The sequence below is a fragment of the Leptodactylus fuscus genome, chromosome 8, assembly GCF_031893055.1.
Source record: "Leptodactylus fuscus isolate aLepFus1 chromosome 8, aLepFus1.hap2, whole genome shotgun sequence".
In the NCBI taxonomy this organism is placed as follows: Eukaryota; Metazoa; Chordata; class Amphibia; order Anura; family Leptodactylidae; genus Leptodactylus; species Leptodactylus fuscus.
In genome coordinates, this window is record NC_134272.1 from 38,497,629 (window position 1) to 38,515,877 (window position 18,249).

Sequence of the window (18,249 nt, forward strand, 5' to 3'; positions counted from 1 at the left end):
GACTAGCCATATTCATTGTAACATAAATATCTTAATAAAGTGAAAATTTACTGGGATAAATATGATACATCTGCAGTTCATTTAAGTTTATAGGCACGGTACTACCTATAGATAACCAGTAGTTTAAAGGTACGGAAGGCACCTAAAAATAGTCAGTAGTTCATAGGTACGACTTAAAAATAGCCAATGGTTCATAGGTACGGTACCTATATATAGCCAATAGTTCATAGATACGGTACCTATAAATAGCCAGTTGTTTATAGGTATGGTAGCGGACGATTAGCCATATTCATTGTAACATACCGTATTTTTCGGACTATAAGACGCACCCAGGTTTTAGAGGAGAAAAATAGGGAAAAAAAATTTTCAGGCAAAAAATGGTAAAATATTTAATATATGGGAGTTGTAGTTTTGGAACAGCTGCAAGGCCACATTGACAGGTGACCCTGCAGCTGTACGGGGATGTATAGGGCGTTTTTTTTGTGGGGCCAGGTGTACTTTTTAGATATACCATTTTGGGAAATGTTTATTGCTTAGATCACCTTTTATTTAATTCAGAGGCAAAACAAAGAGAAAAAATCGGGAATGTATAGCACTTTTGATTTTGACGTTCACTGTACATAAAAATATTAGTAGACCGGGCATTTTCAGACACAGGGATACCTAATGTGTATGTTTCACAGTAATGTTATACTTTTATATGTATTCTAGGGAAAGGAGGTGAACTTTTATTTATTTTATTTTTTATTATATTTTTTTAAGTTTTTTTTTTTTTTTTTTTTACTATTTTATTATCCCCCGCCTAGGGGGCTTGAACCTGCAATCATTTGATTGCAAGTCCCATAGACGGCAATACAAGTGTATTGCCGTCTATGGGAGATTCTATACATTACTATCGCGGAGGGTCATAGACCAGCCGCGATAGTAATATATATCTATGACAGGCCTAGGAGCCTTCATTAGGCTCCCAGCTGTCATCGGAACAGGTCGGCTCCTGCGGCCTCGCCGTGCAGGAGCCGGCCTGCATCACTAAAGGTATGGGGCTGGTGGGGGGGGCTAACTGACTGCCGGGACCTGCGGAGGAGGAGTGGATTTGCAGCATGGCCGCGCTTCCACCGCTGGTTTTCTTCAGCGGCAGTAGCGCGGCAATCTGCAGGCCCCGGCAGCTAAGACAGTCCCCGGCATCTGCTGTAATAGACCGGCGGATGCCGGGGAGTGTCTTAGCTGCCGGGGCCTGCAAGATTGTCACACTCCTGCCGCTGAAGAAAACCAGCGGTGGCAGTAGCGCGGCAATCTGCAGGCCCCGGCAGCTAAGACACTCCCTGGCATCCGCCGGTCTATTACAGCAGATGCCGGGGACTGTCTTAGCTGCCGGGGCCTGCAGATTGCCGCGCTACTGCCGCTGAAGAAAACCAGCAGTGGCAGTAGCGCGGCCATGCTGCAAACCCACTCCTCCACCCACATTCAGACTATAAGACGCACCCTCATTTTCCTCCGAAATTTGGGGGAAAAAAAGTCTTATAGTCCGAAAAATACGGTAAATGTCTTAATAAAGTGAAAATTTACTGGGATAAATATGATACATCTGCAGTTCATTTAAGTTTATAGGCACGGTACTACCTATAGATAACCAGTAGTTTAAAGGCACCTAAAAATAGCCAGTAGTTCATAGGTACGGTACCTATAAATAGCCAGTTGTTTATAGGTACGGTACCTATAAATAGCCAGTAGTTCATAGGTACGGTACCTATAAATAGCCAGTAGTTCATAGGTACGGTACCTATAAATAGCCAGTTGTTCATAGGTACGGTACCTATAAATAGCCAGTTGTTTATAGGTACGGTACCTATAAATAGCCACATCCTAAATTTATATTTATCCAAATTGAATCTCATTTGCCATGTGGATACAGCTTGGGGAAGAATGATGTATAAATCCATAGGAAGATATTCCATCATGGTACAGATGGAATCCATATGGACCCAGAACCTTGCTACGTTTATTTTGTTTAGCTTACCTGTTTATCCAATTTAGTATATTGGTTTATGTTTTACTAGTATTGGTGACACCTATATCAACTACTCCTTTCTGTATACACAGAGCTAAAGAACCCATTTAGTAGCTGTGCTTTTCTTGATCTCTCCATTACCATTATTTAGGGGACCTACATGTTCGAGACCTTGGTTGTTTTTTTTTTGCATTTATATATTTAAAGAATTCTTTGGGTTTAATTCTACTTTCCTTTGCTACCTGCCTTTCATTATGTATTCTAGCTGCTTTTATTTATCGGCGTCCAACGGACGCTGATGAGCTGAATGCATAGGCGATTAAAGCAAGAGCTGTGAGCTCAGCTCCTGCTTTAACGCTGCAGCCCAGCTTGCGTGTGTAGGCGCGATGTGATGACGTCATCGTGCCTACAACTAGGTGAATGGAGTGAGAGAGCAGAGAGAGGAGCAGTGGGGGAGCGATGGAAGGTGACTGTAAGTGTTTGTTTTGTATTAAATATTAAGGTGGAACATAATGAAGGGGGCCCATGAAACTGGGGGGCAAATGAAGGGGAGGGGGGGAACGGCATGACACTGGGGAAGATGAAGGGGATGGGGAGAGAGCGGCATGACACTGGGGCAGAGACGGGGGGACATGAAACTGGGCAGATGAAGGGGGGGAGAACGGCATGAAACTGGGGACAGAGATGGAGAGGGCCCAATGAAACTGGGGGGCAGAGGAATGGGAGGGGGGGAACGGCATGACACTGGGGCAGATGGGGGGTGGAACAGCATGACACTGGGGCAGAGACGGGGGACATGAAACTGTGGGCAGATGAAGGGGGAGAAAGGCATGAAACTGGGGACAGAGATGGAGGGGGGACATGAAACTGGGGGCAGAGGAAGGGTGTATATGAAAATGGGGAGAGATGGAGGGGGGACATATAATTTACGGGTGACTGTAGGAGGATTATACTGTGTGGGAGCACATGATAAATGAATGAGAATGGGCGGGGTCAACATAAAAGTGGGTGGAGCTGGAGCGCGCCGCACATTTTGCCCCTCTTTCTACTCTTTAAAAGTTGGGAGGTATGCGTTGGTGACGTCACACTCGTGTGTGACGTCACTCGCTTCATCTGCGACGCACAGTGTCTCAACTCCCCCCACCTCCTTTACAAGGGGGCCCACTGAGGCTCTGTCGCCCAAGGGCCCATAAAAACCTGGAGCCGGCCCTGTCTATACTAAACTAATTTGGTGACACAATGAGTTCACAACCCTTTTTCTGTAACACTTATTTTATTTATAATAATGATTTGTTCTGTAAGTTCACACCCACTTAAATCAACCATTACAGAACATTTTCTGCTTTCCATGGCTGCAATTTATCAAATTATTTGTTACTTTTTTGATGAATAATTCATGTTTTTTATTCAGTAGCCTTCATAGGAAAATCCCATGGATAGACTGTTTCATGTGACCTGACAGCTTGTTCACATTGAGCTGTTTACAGTATGTGTATTTCTATTTGTGACAGATGGCAAGAAACTGAAGCCAAAGGGCAGTGATCAGATTGCAATATGTGGCAAACCCACCATAGGAAAGAATAACTAATAAATTATTCTGAAAAAAGGATATATTTTGCCAGACATTTGTATATGAATTAAATAGTTTAATGATGACATGACATAATTGTTCATTACTCCCATTACTTGTATTTTTAATGCCTTGAAGATGGAAATATTGTAATACTCTAACCGCATTAAATAGCCCTGTATTATCTATATTATATGGCAAGATTTAATGTATGGAGTAATGCATTAAAATTCTATTGCAAATTATCTCCAAATATTAGGTCATGTTATCCAACAAACTTATTATGAGATTAGACACATTTTACAAATAAAAAATGGGCAGATTTACTATTGTGGTTACAACTACCATCTGCCATAAAATGAAATGAAAATATGTAGCATTATGGTGTATGTAGCATTATGTAGCATTATTATCTCAGTGCATCTTGGCACATTTGGTGCATCTGGTCTGAGATTAAAAAAAAAAAAAAAAATCCGACTTGGTAGTCAAGTGAACATGATTTTGTATGAAAAGGTATAGGTGAAATGCACTAAAATTCACAAAACATTTGGTGTAAAATTTTGGCTCAAAGTAAGCCAACCTATAGTTGGACTAGACCAGGGGTGCCCAATACGTCGATCGCGATCTACCAGTCAACCGCAAAGGACGTATGGGTCAATCGCGGGATGCAGGGATCGCGGGATACAGCCCAGTGTCTGCTTGTTCACATTGCAGGCTGAGAGTCGACTCTCAGCCTGCGCTGTGAACAAGCACTCCGGACACTTGCAGGCCGGGCAGCAGCAGCTCCAGGGGATGACGCGCTCCCCGCTCTTAGGGATGGAGGGAGCTGGGGTGCTGCTTGTTCACAGCGCAGGCTGAGAGTCATCTCCGGACACTGGCAGGCGGGGCTGCTGCAGCCCCAGCCTACCAGTGTCCAGGGATAACTCTCAGCCTGCACTGTGAACAAGGGCACTGGGCAGCCACAGAACGCCGCTGTCTCCTGCTATCACTCTCCACCCGGCCCTGCCCACATGCCCAGTCCCATCCACATACACACCCCACCCCGCCCATAGAACCCCGGCCCCACCCACAGGCCCGCCCCGGCCTGGCCCCACCCACAAGAAGTGGGTAGTAGATCTTTTGCCTTGGTCAGTTTATAAAGTAGTTCACATGCTGAAAAAGTGTGAGCACCCCTGGACTAGACAGTATAAAGATGCATGAGTTTTATCATTTAGTCATTGTGTTAAATCTGGTGCATTTTCATCCATGAGTAAGGAGCCAGTTTTGCTCTGAAATACGTAGGCGATTTGTTTTTTTAATGTTCCATATCCTTTGAGTCCTGGGATCTCTTCAGTGCATCTCCCTTTTTCAACAGCTGTTACTAAGATGACATTTCCTCAAGTGGTGTAGCGGAGAGACAGCAACTTTTTGGAGGTGGAGGTGTAAAGATTTCTGACAGGTCTCCTATAAGAAAGAAAAAAATATCCAAGATGCTTAACAAGTTTCACCAAATTTATTATACAATGTGCACAATTAATATATTTTTCACAATTCACACTATTTTTTCTAAAATTTAAAAATCCTACGAAGGCATCTTTAAAACACTACTGACAATATCCATTAAATTTATTTTTATATAATCTACTCTAAACTTTTTTAGCTATTTCACAAATCACAATGGTCCCTTTAGGACACAGCCTATATTGACCTTCAGGACACAGCCCCAGTTTTCATACCTCTCGTGTTATTTTATGTGATAACAAATTTTAAATGCTTTTACCTATTCAAGTTATCCAGAGAATGTCTTTATGGCACATCATATTTATATTTGCAAATTTTTAAATCTAAAATGTTCTGCTTATAATCACAGTCTTGAGACTGAGACGGATTTATTTATTTGAAATTTATTTAAGGTATATTGAAGTAAAATTATAGCCATTTCAAGTTTTTAAACTTTTATCGATGAATACTTCAAGTTATGCCAAAACTTACATATATTCAAGATGGGCTTGGATATTCTTAAAAGAAAGAATATTATAGGTTACAGGAGCTAGAATTTTTTGGAATAGAATGTTGATACAGTCCTATGAAAAAGTTTGGGCACCCCTATTAATCTTAATCATTTTTAGTTCTAAATATTTTGGTATTTGCAACAGCCATTTCAGTTTGATCTATCTAATAACTGATGGACACAGTAATATTTCAGGATTGAAATGAGGTTTATTGTACTAACAGAAAATGTGCAATATGCATTAAACCAAAATTTGACCGGTGCAAAAGTATGGGCACCTCAACAGAAAAGTGACATTAATATTTAGTAGATCCTCCTTTTGCAAAGATAACAGCCTCTAGTCGCTTCCTGTAGCTTTTAATCAGTTCCTGGATCCTGGATAAAGGTATTTTGGACAAACAATTCAAGTTCAGTTAAGTTAGATGGTCGCCGAGCATGGACAGCCCGCTTCAAATCATCCCACAGATGTTCAATGATATTCAGGTCTGGGGACTGGGATGGCCATTCCAGAACATTGTAATTGTTCCTCTGCATGAATGCCTGAGGATTTGGAGCTGTGTTTTGGATCATTGTCTTGCTGAAATATCCATCCCCGGCGTAACTTCAACTTCGTCACTGATTCTTGAACATTATTCTCAAGAATCCGCTGATACTGAGTGGAATCCATGCGACTCTCAACTTTAACAAGATTCCCGATGCCGGCATTGGCCACACAGCCCCAAAGCATGATGGAACCTCCACCAAATTTTACAGTGGGTAGCATGTGTTTTTCTTGGAATGCTGTTTCTTTTTGGACGCCATGCATAACGCCTTTTTTTTTATAACCAAACAACTCAATTTTTGTTTCCAAAATGAAGCTGCCTTGTCCAAATGTGCTTTTTCATACCTCAGGCAACTCTATTTGTGGCGTACGTGCAGAAACGGCTTCTTTCTCATCACTCTCCCATACAGCTTCTATTTGTGCAAAGTGCGCTGTATAGTTGACCGATGCACAGTGACACCATCTTCAGCAAGATGATGCTGCAGCTCTTTGGAGGTGGTCTGTGGATTGTCCTTGACTGTTCTCACCATTCTTCTTCTCTGCCTTTCTGATATTTTTCTTGGTCTGCCACTTCTGGGCTTAACAAGAACTGTCCCTGTGGTCTTCCATTTCCTTACTATGTTCCTCACAGTGGAAACTGACAGGTTAAATCTCTGAGACAACGTTTTGTATCCTTCCCCTGAACAACTATGTTGAACAATCTTTGTTTTCAGATCATTTGAGAGCGGGCTGTCCATGTTCGGCGACCATCAAACTTAACTGAACTTGAATTGTTTTGTAGAAAGAAATGGTCCAAAATACCTTCATCCAGGATCCAGGAACTGATTAAAAGCTACAGGAAGCGACTAGAGGCTGTTATCTTTGCAAAAGGAGGATCTACTAAATATTACTGGCACTTTTCTGTTGAGGTGCCCATATTTTTGCACCGGTCAAATTTTGGTTTAATGCATATTGCGCATTTTCTGTTAGTACAATAAACCTCATTTCAATCCTGAAATATTACTGTGTCCATCAGTTATTAGATATATCAAACTGAAATGGCTGTTGCAAACACCAAAATATTTAGAACTAAAAATGATTAAGATTAATAGGGGTGCCCAAACTTTTTCATAGGACTGTATGGGTTTTTGCCTTCCCCTTGATCAACTTGATAGGTTTATAGGTTCCCCTGATGGACTTATGCCTTTATTCAAACTTATCTGCTATATTACTGTGTTGCCCATTCTTGCCTAATCAATGCTTGGAGTTTATCACAATTTCTATGTTTTTGTTTGTTCACCCACTTTTTTGAGAATTGATCAGTAACTCTGGGATTCAGAACTGGAGATTTTTATGGCGCATGGACCCAGAATTGCAATGTTTTGTTCATCGAGCCAGTTAGTTATCACTTCTGCTTTATGAAAAAAAAAATTGTTCATCACCTATATCATTGGGAGCAGTTGCTCTGAGAGATGTTTAGATATCATTCTTTCTTAGGTAAATATTGTGAGTGAGTGAGTGAGTGAGTGAGTGAGTGAGTGAGTGAGTGAATGAGTGAGCTCCCTAGGATTAAAGGGGTTGTCTGGGATAAAATGAAATTTATACTGTAACCTAAACACCCTCCCCCTGCATACTTTCTAAATTACTTAGTTCAGCAAAACTGTATATTTACCAGTATTGCCGGGGCAGGCATGTGGCACATTTTCTGATTATCCAGAGCCTCCCATGTCTGCCCAATAGAGTTGGAGTGCCAGCTACAGCACAATGCTGGGGGTCCGGCTCTATTGTGCAAGCGCCGGCAGACATCAAAGAAGAGCCATCCCACAGAAGGAAGTCATCTCCCGTGCCCAGAAGATTTGGACAGGAAGACAGGTAAGTATGAAGGGGTGACGGGGGTCTGAGTTAGTTATCTAGAAAGGGCTAGTAGTGGGCGGGAAAGTCATGGAGACAGGGAGGGGGTGTGAGAGAGGGAGGGAGTGAGAGGGAGGTAGTGTGAGTCAGCCCATGTAATGCATCATGGTAGTATTAGGAGAAAAGCACAGTAAGCTTCACCAAGTAAACAAATGCAAAGGATGCCAGGAACTCTCGGAGAAATCCAGTAATCACTCGAAGCACTACTAAAGTACTTATTAACCCATTAATAGCACTAACAGACCTTTATTAAAGAAAAAAAAAATTTGACCAGAAAACCCCTTTCAAAGCAACTCCACACATGAATGATCTCAGGATATTTTACTGTTGGCATGATATAGGACTAATGATAACTCCGTCTCAAACAATCTGAAGGGAGACACATCAGAGAAAATAAGTTTACCCCAGTTACCTGCGGTTCACTCTCTGTACTTCCTGAAAATCCTTGTTGTTTGTCTTGGAGGGGTGTGGCCTTTTAGCTGTCCTTCTTGATACTAGACCAGCTACCAGCATGCTGCCATGCTTGAATATGATCTGCACTGGTCTCAAACCTCCCAGCAGTTAAACCGCTACTTTGTAGAGAGGGGACAGATTTCTTGACCCCCCACCGAGGATTTCTTGCACTGTAATTGCTAGCTCTGAACAGATCTAGTAATGAAACTAATGTAAAGGCTGATACTAAATAAATAACTCCACCAAAAATTAATGTAAGTATGCCTTTAAAAGTGACTAATATTGCCATGTAAACCTAGCCTTATTCACTAGAAAATTAATGAGAAACAGATGTCTATGATGTGTTCTGTCGTATCTTTCATTTCTCATGAACTTTCTGTTAAAAAGAAAAAAAAAAGACATTTGCTGCCAAATAGGAGACATAAGCAGTTATTAATATGGTATAAGATATATAAAATATCACTTAGAGCTGTATACTGTGTGATGTGGATGGTTCTTGGCTACAACATTGTGGTTTCCTTTGTGCAGAATAGATTATAGGAGTCTGGATGTCTGCTGGAAATCTCTGATATCTTGTTTAACCACTAATTTTTTTTCTATGATTTTTTTTTTCTTTCTTTCATACACCCTTCAAAACCCTTCAGAATTACAGCACATTTTTCTTAATATATATCCCCCCATTATTGCATGCTCATTACGAATCTACACCATTCATAATAGTCACAATTTTACACCACCCTTATCTCTTATCTCAGAGATGATGATGGGCAGGGCCATCAGCTGCCCCGATATATTCTCCTTTATGCCACTTGCATACATTATGGCAGACATCTATGCCAGCTTTTAGCCGAGTCACATGGACTTCCAGAGGATACATTTAACTCATGACAAAATGTGTGCCTCGTCATAAATTAAAGAGGTTGTCCAGGCAAAATTAAATTTTTATATACGCCAGGGGAGGTGAAAATTTTTTTTAAAAAATCATACTCACCTGTCCCCGGTGCTACAGTGTCCTCCCAGCACAGTCAGGTTTTGCTGATCCGGCATCTTCTCAAAGTGAAACTGCTCTCCCTCTGAAACGTAATGGATCCCTTCAGCTGAAGCTGCTGATTGGCCTCAGCAGTCATGTGACCACTGAGGCCAATCAGCGGCCTCAGCAGGCCTCAGGAAGAGACCTGTGATGTCACAAGTAGTGACATTTCATGCCCTTCGCTGAGGCTGCTGATTGGCCTCAGCAGTCACGTGTGGCTGGGACTTCTATCACACGTCAACATTGGATTAAGCAGACCGAACTGCACTGGGAGGCACCAGAGCAACAGCAAAACATGAGTATCATTTTTTTTCACTGCCCCTGACCTATTTAAATAAAAAATTTAATTTCCAGTTTTGTCTGGACAACCCCTTTAAGTGTACGCTCAGCTAGTGCAGGGGACATAATGACTGGTGTATAGTTTTACTGATTCACTCTCATTGAGCTTACATATAATGTAGATTTTGCAGCCTCTTTTTCTTTTCTTTTTTTTTTTTTTTTTGTTAAAGCAAACCAACAGCTATACACCACTATTATTTATACTTCAATTGAGCATTTAGTTATGACAAATTCTACAGTGAATGGCTGGTTTTCTGCTCCATCACCATTGATTACTCCAATTCAGCGTCACATTGCAAAAAGTGCTGCATCAAATTTTTATTTTCTGTTAAATATTCTTCTGTTCTGTGGGCAGTGGCATAACTACCACCATAGCAGCAGAGGCAGCTGCCACAGGGCCCGGGACATTAGGGGGCCAGACGACAGCTACCCCTGCTACCCCCGCTCTTATCACAGACAAACTGTTGTAACTGCGATAAGATCGGAGGAAAGCTTGAAGGACCTTGTGCGATGTCAGCCGTCACATGACTAGGTGAGCGTGTCTTTATAGCCCGTGCAGTCCTGGAAGAGATGAAGAGAAGGAGAGATGTGGTTCTAGGTACTGAAGGGGAGAGGGGAAGGGAGATGCAGGATGGAGAGTGTCTGTCTGTGTGTGAGTGTGTATGTATGTGTGGTGTGGAGGAGGGGAGAGGACAGTGTCTTGATATCTGTGTATTAAGAGGAGGGGGAGGTCAGTGTCTGTAGATGGATCAGTACTCTACACATTGTTTGTATTCAGACTTGCCTGCGATTGCTGTTACTAATGACTGTCTAATAGTAGTCAGGGGGCGCTCTGTGTATTGTATTGTATTGTACTGAAGGGGAGGGGGGATGTGAGATGCAGTATGCAGAGTGTGTGTCTGTGTGTGAGTGTGTATGTATGTGTGGTGTGGAGCAATTGAGGAGCAACAGTAACCTAGGGGCAGAGATGGAGGAGAGGACATGAAAATGGGGGTAGCGATGAGGGGTGCATGAAACTGGGGGCAGATGGAGAGAGGACATGAAACTGGGGGCAGATGGAGGGAGGACATGAAACTGGGGGCAGATAGAGGGAGGGCATGAAATGTCATGTGACATCCGTGCGTTATTAAAGATGGCCAACACTATCAAAGACTGCAGTGGAGCCGGAGACAGGTAAGTAACTTTTTTTTATGTCTATATCTCCCCTCGGTCTCCGATTATTATACTCTGGGGTCTGAAAATACCCCAGAGTATAATAATTGTTCATGGGTGTTCATTATGGGGCATAATCCCGTGTGCAGGGGCCACAATGGGGTGTAATACTGTGTCCAGGGGCTACTGAGGGACATAATAGAGTGCGCAGGAATGCGGCGTGGGGGGGGGGGGTTCGGTCGGTCAAGGTCTTCGGTGTCGGCCAGGAAGGGGGGGGGGGGGGCGGGCCCCATGTCAAAAGTTCGCCATGGGGCCCCGCCATTCCTAGTTACGCCACAGTCTGTGGGTATATAGTTTGGTTTGCCAAATAAAACAAATTTGGTTGTATAATGTACTAGACAAAAGTTATGTTTTTTACTGTGTTAAAATACCTTCCTTTTCTGCCAGTAATTATATTTTGGTTCAGTCTGTGTCCAAGTGAAACATTTTTTTTTCATACAAATTTTACTTCAATAAACTTTAAATAGAAATAATAGTATCCTACTAACCTGCCCACTTCACTCAGTAGCCATGTGGCAAGTTTTTTTGTTTTTTTTTCACGTGGTGGGTGCCATTCTAGCTGATTGATGTAAATTAATCCCCCAAAATCTTTGTATTCAAATCTGAATACCTGCTGGCATATTGTTCTGTATCAAATTTCCATTTACACAGTACCATTATGAGTCTGTCATTGTCAAAGTGACAATTTTTAAAAATTAATTTGTCATAGAAATTTAAATCCTCCTCCTCTTTCACCAGGATTATGTCACACTATCTGATGGAATATTGTTCTGCTTCAAATTTGCATTCAGTGCTGTTACACTTCAGTCATTGTTCATTTGACAATTTTTTTTAATGGTCATGTTTTAATTTTTAAGATTTTATTTTTATTAAAATTGAAATCCTCCTAGTGCTGATATGATAGTGAAACATACTGCCTGCAAACTAATACAGACCATATCCACGACTAGTACATGGATATGATTACCATCATTACTATCTACTTATGTTATTTTTTCCGCTCTCAGAGCCATACGAGGTCTTAAAGTTTGCAGGACAAATTTTTCTTCATGATGCTACCATCAATTATTCTGTACAATGTACTGGGAAGCTAGAAAAAAAAATCAGAATGGGGGGGGATTTGAAGAAGTGCATTTGCACAACTTTCTTACAGGCTTCATTGTAGACAAAATAATATGTCACCTGTATTCTTTGTTTTGGTACAATTCTGAGGATACCAAATGTATATGGTTTTATTTACCTTTTACATAGTTGCATAGTTACATAGTAGATGAGGTTGGATAAAGACATCAGTCCATCAAGTCCAACCTATAACCCTACAATCCCTACAGTGTTGATCCAGGGGAAGGCAAAAACCCCATGATGGTTAATGCCAATTGCCCTAATTCCTTCCCGACACCAAATCTGGCAGTCAGTATAAAAACCCTGGATCAACGTGTCCTAACCCTTTAACAAAAATCTAAAACTGTGCAAAATATATTTTTTTCTAAAACTTGCCATATGCTGACACCCCTAACTTCACTGTACAGGGATGTATAGGGTATCAGGTGTACTTTTTAGTTATAGCATTTTGGGGTATGTCTATTGTTTTGATTACTTTTTATTTAAATTTTTATAAAAAAATTAAAAATGGCAGTTTGGCACTTTTGATTGTTTTTATTCCCACTACAGCGTTTATTGTATGGCAAAAATATTTTTATTATAGATGAGCGAACACCGTTCGATCGAATAGGTATTCGATCGAATATCAGACCGTTTGAGGTATTCGTTCCCAATCGAATACCACGCGGCATACGCAGTAAAAATTCGTATCCCCTCCCACCATCCCTGGCGTGTTTTTTGCACCAATAACTGTGCAGGGGAGGTGGGACAGGAACTACGACAACGGATGCAGTGAAAAAAATTGAAAAAACCCATTGGCTGCCGAAAACATGTGACCTCCCATTCATAGGAACGGCCGTCGCCATATTCATGTCATTTCGCAGTGAGAGATAGGGAGAAAGACATATCTGCTGAGAGCTAGATAGGCATTAGCTTCAGATAGGCAGGGAAAAACCGAAGAACAACAGCAGCTCTTCTCAGAGCTATACACTGCAGGGACAGGAGTCCAGCTTTCCATGGATGGTGGAAAACAGGGATACAGAACAGTTACTTGTTGCTATATACGTGCACACCAGCTTTTGTTAGGGGTGTCCCCACACAAAATAGCAGGAATCCACAGCAGTTACTTCTTGCTATATATGTGCAAACCAGCTTTTCTTTGGGATGTCCTCCACACACACACACACACACACACACACACATATTTTCAGGAATACAGAGTAGAGATGAGCGAGAAGTATGCGATCGAATACAACTATTCGATCGAATACTCGTATCGGTCGAATACCACGCGGGAAAATTCCATTGAATTCAATGCAAAAAACTCCTCATGCTCCTCGTCCTGCTACTTCCGGAACTTGGAGGATCCAATGTGTCGAACTTTGGTTTCCATGGAAACCGGAACAACATTCCCGTATTTCCCATAGACTATAATGTTATTCGATATTCAATCGAATACTACTCGCTCACCTCCTGCTATATAGGAGGTGGTGGACGACGAGGACACTGACCCGACCTGGATGTCAAGTGGGGAGAGCAGTGTAGATGTGGAGGGAAGTGCAACACCAAAGAGGGTGGCTAGAGGCAGATGCATGTCCAGAGGCAGAGGACAGCCGCTTCACCAAACCCAAGCCACAGCCAGCAGGGCCGAAAATGTTCCCTCTTGTAGTCAACCTAGAAAAACTCCCACATCGAGGCCACGGTCTTCGGTGGTGTGGAATTTTTTAATGTATGTGCGGCTGACAAATATAGTGCAGTTTGCACACTCTGCAACTCCAAACTGAGTAGGAGCTCTCAAAAGAGCAACCGTACGACCACTGGCATGCGCCGTCATTTGGAATGCAAGCACTGAGCTCAGTGGCAGAGAGCAAACGCAGGACAATCGTTGTCCGGCGTTGCTGCCACTGCCTCTCCCGCTGTTGCCAGTGCTGGCGCTGAAGTCTAGACCAGCAGCCAGGAAACCTCCACATCTGCCTCCACCACTTTGGAGACTTCTCCCTCATCCTCCCCTTTTCCTGCCTCAGCTCCTTCTCCTGCCTTAGTTCCTTCTCCTGTACCATCATGCGCCTCTTCACAGCAACCCACCATCTCCCACTTTCCTGGTTCTCCTTTTATCTCTCAGACCGCACTTTCAGTGCATCATTTGCGGGCTCTGTTTCTTCCCCTCTTCCCCTTGCTGTTGGGGTTCCTCAGGGCTCGGTCCTAGGACCCCTGCTCTTCTCTCTCTACACAGTCCCCAATAAACAAACCATCACCAGATTTTGCTTCTGGTACCATCTTTACGCTGATGACACCCAATTATGCACATCCTCCTATGTCATCACTCCTGCACTAATACAGAACACCAGTGACTATCTCTCTGCTGTCTCAAATATCATGTCTTCGCTCTATCTGAAACTAAATCTCTCTAAGACTGAACTACTACTGTTTCCACCATCTAATAGCTCTGTCCCTGATATATCAATTGTAGTGTCAGGCCTTACTATAACTCCTAGGCAGCATGCCCACTGCCTCAGGTTTTTGATTGACTCAGACCTTTCCTTCACCCCCCATATCCAATCACTCGCCCACTCATATCACCTCCACCTCTAAAACATCTCCAGAATCTCCTTTCCTTACCTGAGATACATTAAAGACACTTATTGTCTCTCTGATTCATTCTCGCCTTGACTACTGTAACTCCTTATTAATCGGTCTTCCCCTTACTAAACTCTCCCCTCTACAATCTATTGTGAATGCAGCGGCCAGGCTCATCTATCAGGCTAGACGCTACAGCGATGCCTCCGGTCTGTGTCAGTCACTACACTGGCTGCCTATTCATTACAGAATACAATATAAACTTATCACCCTCATTAAAAAGGCTCTCAATAATACTGCACCTCCCTACATTTCCTCCCTCATCTCTATCTATCAGCCAACCCGTGCTGTCCGTTCCCTCAATGACCTAAGACTAACATTCTCCACAAGTCTCCTCCCTCCCAAGTGTTGTATACACAAGACTTCTCCCGAGCTGCACCACTTCTCTGGAATTCTCTATCCTGGACAATCTGACTAACTCCCAATTTCTACAGCTTCAAGCACAAACTAAAGACACATCTTTTCAGACAGGCCTATCACAATTTCTAATGTAAACCCTTCCGTACCATAATTAGAATCCCTAAACCGAACTCTTCTCTGTTCACGCTCCCACTTTACCTCACACAATATAATTTCCAGGCACCATCTGCACGTTAAAGTACATGACTGGTGATGGCTCATACAGTTTTCTGTTTGTGTAATGACAGTATTTTATCTTTCTGTTGTTCACTAGTGGTTGGCAATATAAGTCCTTGGTGCTGAGACAGGAATGTAATAGGTTGACAGTTCCAGAAGCTCCTTCACATTATTTCTACAAAGGCCTCAAAGCCTTGTGCACTCTGACTGATGCCTCTTCACTGGACTTAGCTTGTGTAGAACTACAGTCATTGTTTAGAATATATATTGCATATATAAGAGCTGTCCAGATAGTGCCATAACTAGCATAATATGTAATACATAGACAATTATATGAGACTTTGTGCACACTCCTGAGCCTCATGGGAAGTTTTTCTCAGTAAACTACTGCCAGAGATACACACCATGTAACTGCCTCCTTGCTCAAGTAAACTGCAAACCAATTTGCAAGGACCTTATCCTTAGAATCCCAGACAAAAAAAAGTACAGTTTGGAAGAGTCAAACATCTACAAAGTGATGTCCCGAGGAAGACTTTGCAACATGAGTCAAAATAGAACCAAGTAAAAAGACAATATTAATGAAAAAAGGACTGAAAGATTTTATTATTGTCTGGGCATTTTCTAGGTTTATTCTTGTCCTGAGTAATTTCTGGAAAATCAGAGGCGGTTTGTTTTATTTTTAAGATATTTATGATAGAATCTGTCCTATAATCTGTTTTAAACACAAAAATAAATACCCCAGTCCAGATACATGTCACAAGATAAAATTTCAAGACAATACAGTTACATAATGTTTTATCACAACCTATGTGGGTCTATGTTTGATACATTGATGAATTTCAGGCTTTCAAGGATTTTACTAGCATGATGTGAAATTGTAGTGAATTGGCTTAATGAGAAATTAAATCCATAAACAAATTTGAGCAAGATTAAGAGTGTATGTGACTCTTTGGAATAACATGATGTGAATTTGAATGTATAGTGCAGGAATAGGGAATGTTCATGTAATCGCTATTTTGTATAACCTTTGTCTTTATCCTTCTACCAAACCTTTTCTATTCTTTTACTCTCTGTATCTGTTGTCTAGACTTTATTTCCTCTTCATTCCTCTGCAGTTGCTGCATTTAAGACCTGGTCATGAGCAAAGTGTGGTTGAAAGGTCCACCACCTTTATCTGGTGTCATAATGAAGCTTCAGTTCCATGTTTAGATTTCTGCTCCATAACATTCACTCCCATGAATTCTCCTGACTCTAGACAATCAACAGGATTGCATCTAACTCCTCCACCATCCAAAAACAACCACCCAAAACTTATCAATGAATACAGCATCCCAAGACCTCGTGTAATTCTGTTATACTCTTTAAAGTGTTGGTCTGTTAAGTGTTGTTTTGTTCGAAAGTGTCACGTTATGGTAAAAAAAATTATATACATACATATAAAATACATATTCAGAATTTTTATTTTAAGCAATAATAATAATAATACTAAAATACAAAATATGTTATATTTTACTTTGATGTTTGATATGCAGTAGTATGTTCTCACGTTCAGGTTAAAAATTGATACATCTGTATTGCTTTAACGAATAATTATACTACAATGCTAATTATTTACTATAATTGTACTATGAAGTTTTATTCTCATCAGTCTTTTTGGGGACTCAAAATAATATTTTCTGTTGCCTCTTTCTTTCTTTCTTTCTTTCTTTCTTTCTTTCTTTCTTTCTTTCTTTCTTTCTTTCTTTCACTTTCTTTCTCTAACTCTTTCCATTCCATTCCTCTGTAAATGTAAAAAGACATCTCATGTCTAAAAGTAGAGATTTTTAAAGTGATTGGTTCCAGTTTTTCTTAACATTTGGAGGATTTTTTTTAAATGTAAGTTTTCTTTGATTTATATAAAAAAAATTTCAATCCAAATGCTCTATTGAAATAATCAAAGGGGGCCACACGGTGGCTCAGTGGTTAGCACTGCAGCCTTGCAGCGCTGGAGTCCTGGTGTTCAAATCCCACCAAGGGTAAAAAACCATCTGCAAGGAGTTTGTATGTTCTCCCCGTGTTTGCATGGATTTCCATCCCATATTCCAAAAAAAAGACATACTGATAGGGAAAAATGTACATTGTGAGCTCTATGTGGGGCTCACAATCTACATAAAAAAAAAAAAAAAAAAAAAAAAAAAAGAAATAATCAGAACAAATAATTAATATAGGAATTAATTTTGAAATTTGTTCTAAAGAGAATAGCAGTTTGTGAAGTTAATTTCTTAAGTAGACAACCCATAATATAACCCACATATATATTAGGACATATGGTCGTTATGAAGAGGGATCCTTCATTAAATAGAGTGGTGAGTGGTGTTATCTAATAATACATTTCCCAGCCAGTGTCATTCTATAACTGTAGGTTTCAGTTGTTATCAGTTCATAATGTGGAATTTGCCTAAGGAAAAGCAAGTAGTCATAGGGAAGAGATTTTTTTTTAAGTTTCAGTTTAAAGGGGTTTTCCTGACAAGTGATATTAATGAACTCAAGATCATATTGAGTGGTGTCTGACACTCTGGATCCTCTCCAATCAGATGTTATCAGCAGCTGCACATGGTGAATACAGGTGGAATGAGAACTGTATTTTCCATGTGGTGGCTGTTTTCAGTTACGACAGCTCAACTCCTATATAAATGATTGGGATCTGTACTGCAGTAACTCAGCGCAGCCACTATACAAAGGGCATAGCTGTCTGCTTCCCACTGTTCTTGTAGCAGACCCCCACTGATCTGATATGAATGACCTGCCCTAAGGATAGGTTGGCAATATAATTTTCCTGTAAAACCCCTTTAACATATTGCTTATCAGATTTGATATCATGACAGAGATAGCTAAGAAAAAAAGAGAATTTACTGCTTTTTCA

At 41.2% G+C, this 18,249-nt stretch overlaps 1 protein-coding gene across 3 annotated transcripts in view; it reads left to right on the plus strand.

Moving 5' to 3' along the window:
• Positions 1 to 18,249, plus strand: part of GULP1 (GULP PTB domain containing engulfment adaptor 1) — a 421,329-nt gene that overhangs the window by 366,093 nt on the left and 36,987 nt on the right. For 2 of the 3 annotated variants that reach the window (XM_075284853.1, XM_075284854.1), the window contains one exon: positions 16,463 to 16,690. The exons of the other annotated variant lie outside the window; for it this stretch is intronic. In XM_075284853.1, the coding sequence (XP_075140954.1) occupies positions 16,463 to 16,690 (228 nt within the window). The remainder of the gene's footprint in view (positions 1 to 16,462; positions 16,691 to 18,249) is intronic. 3 annotated transcript variants of the gene reach the window in all.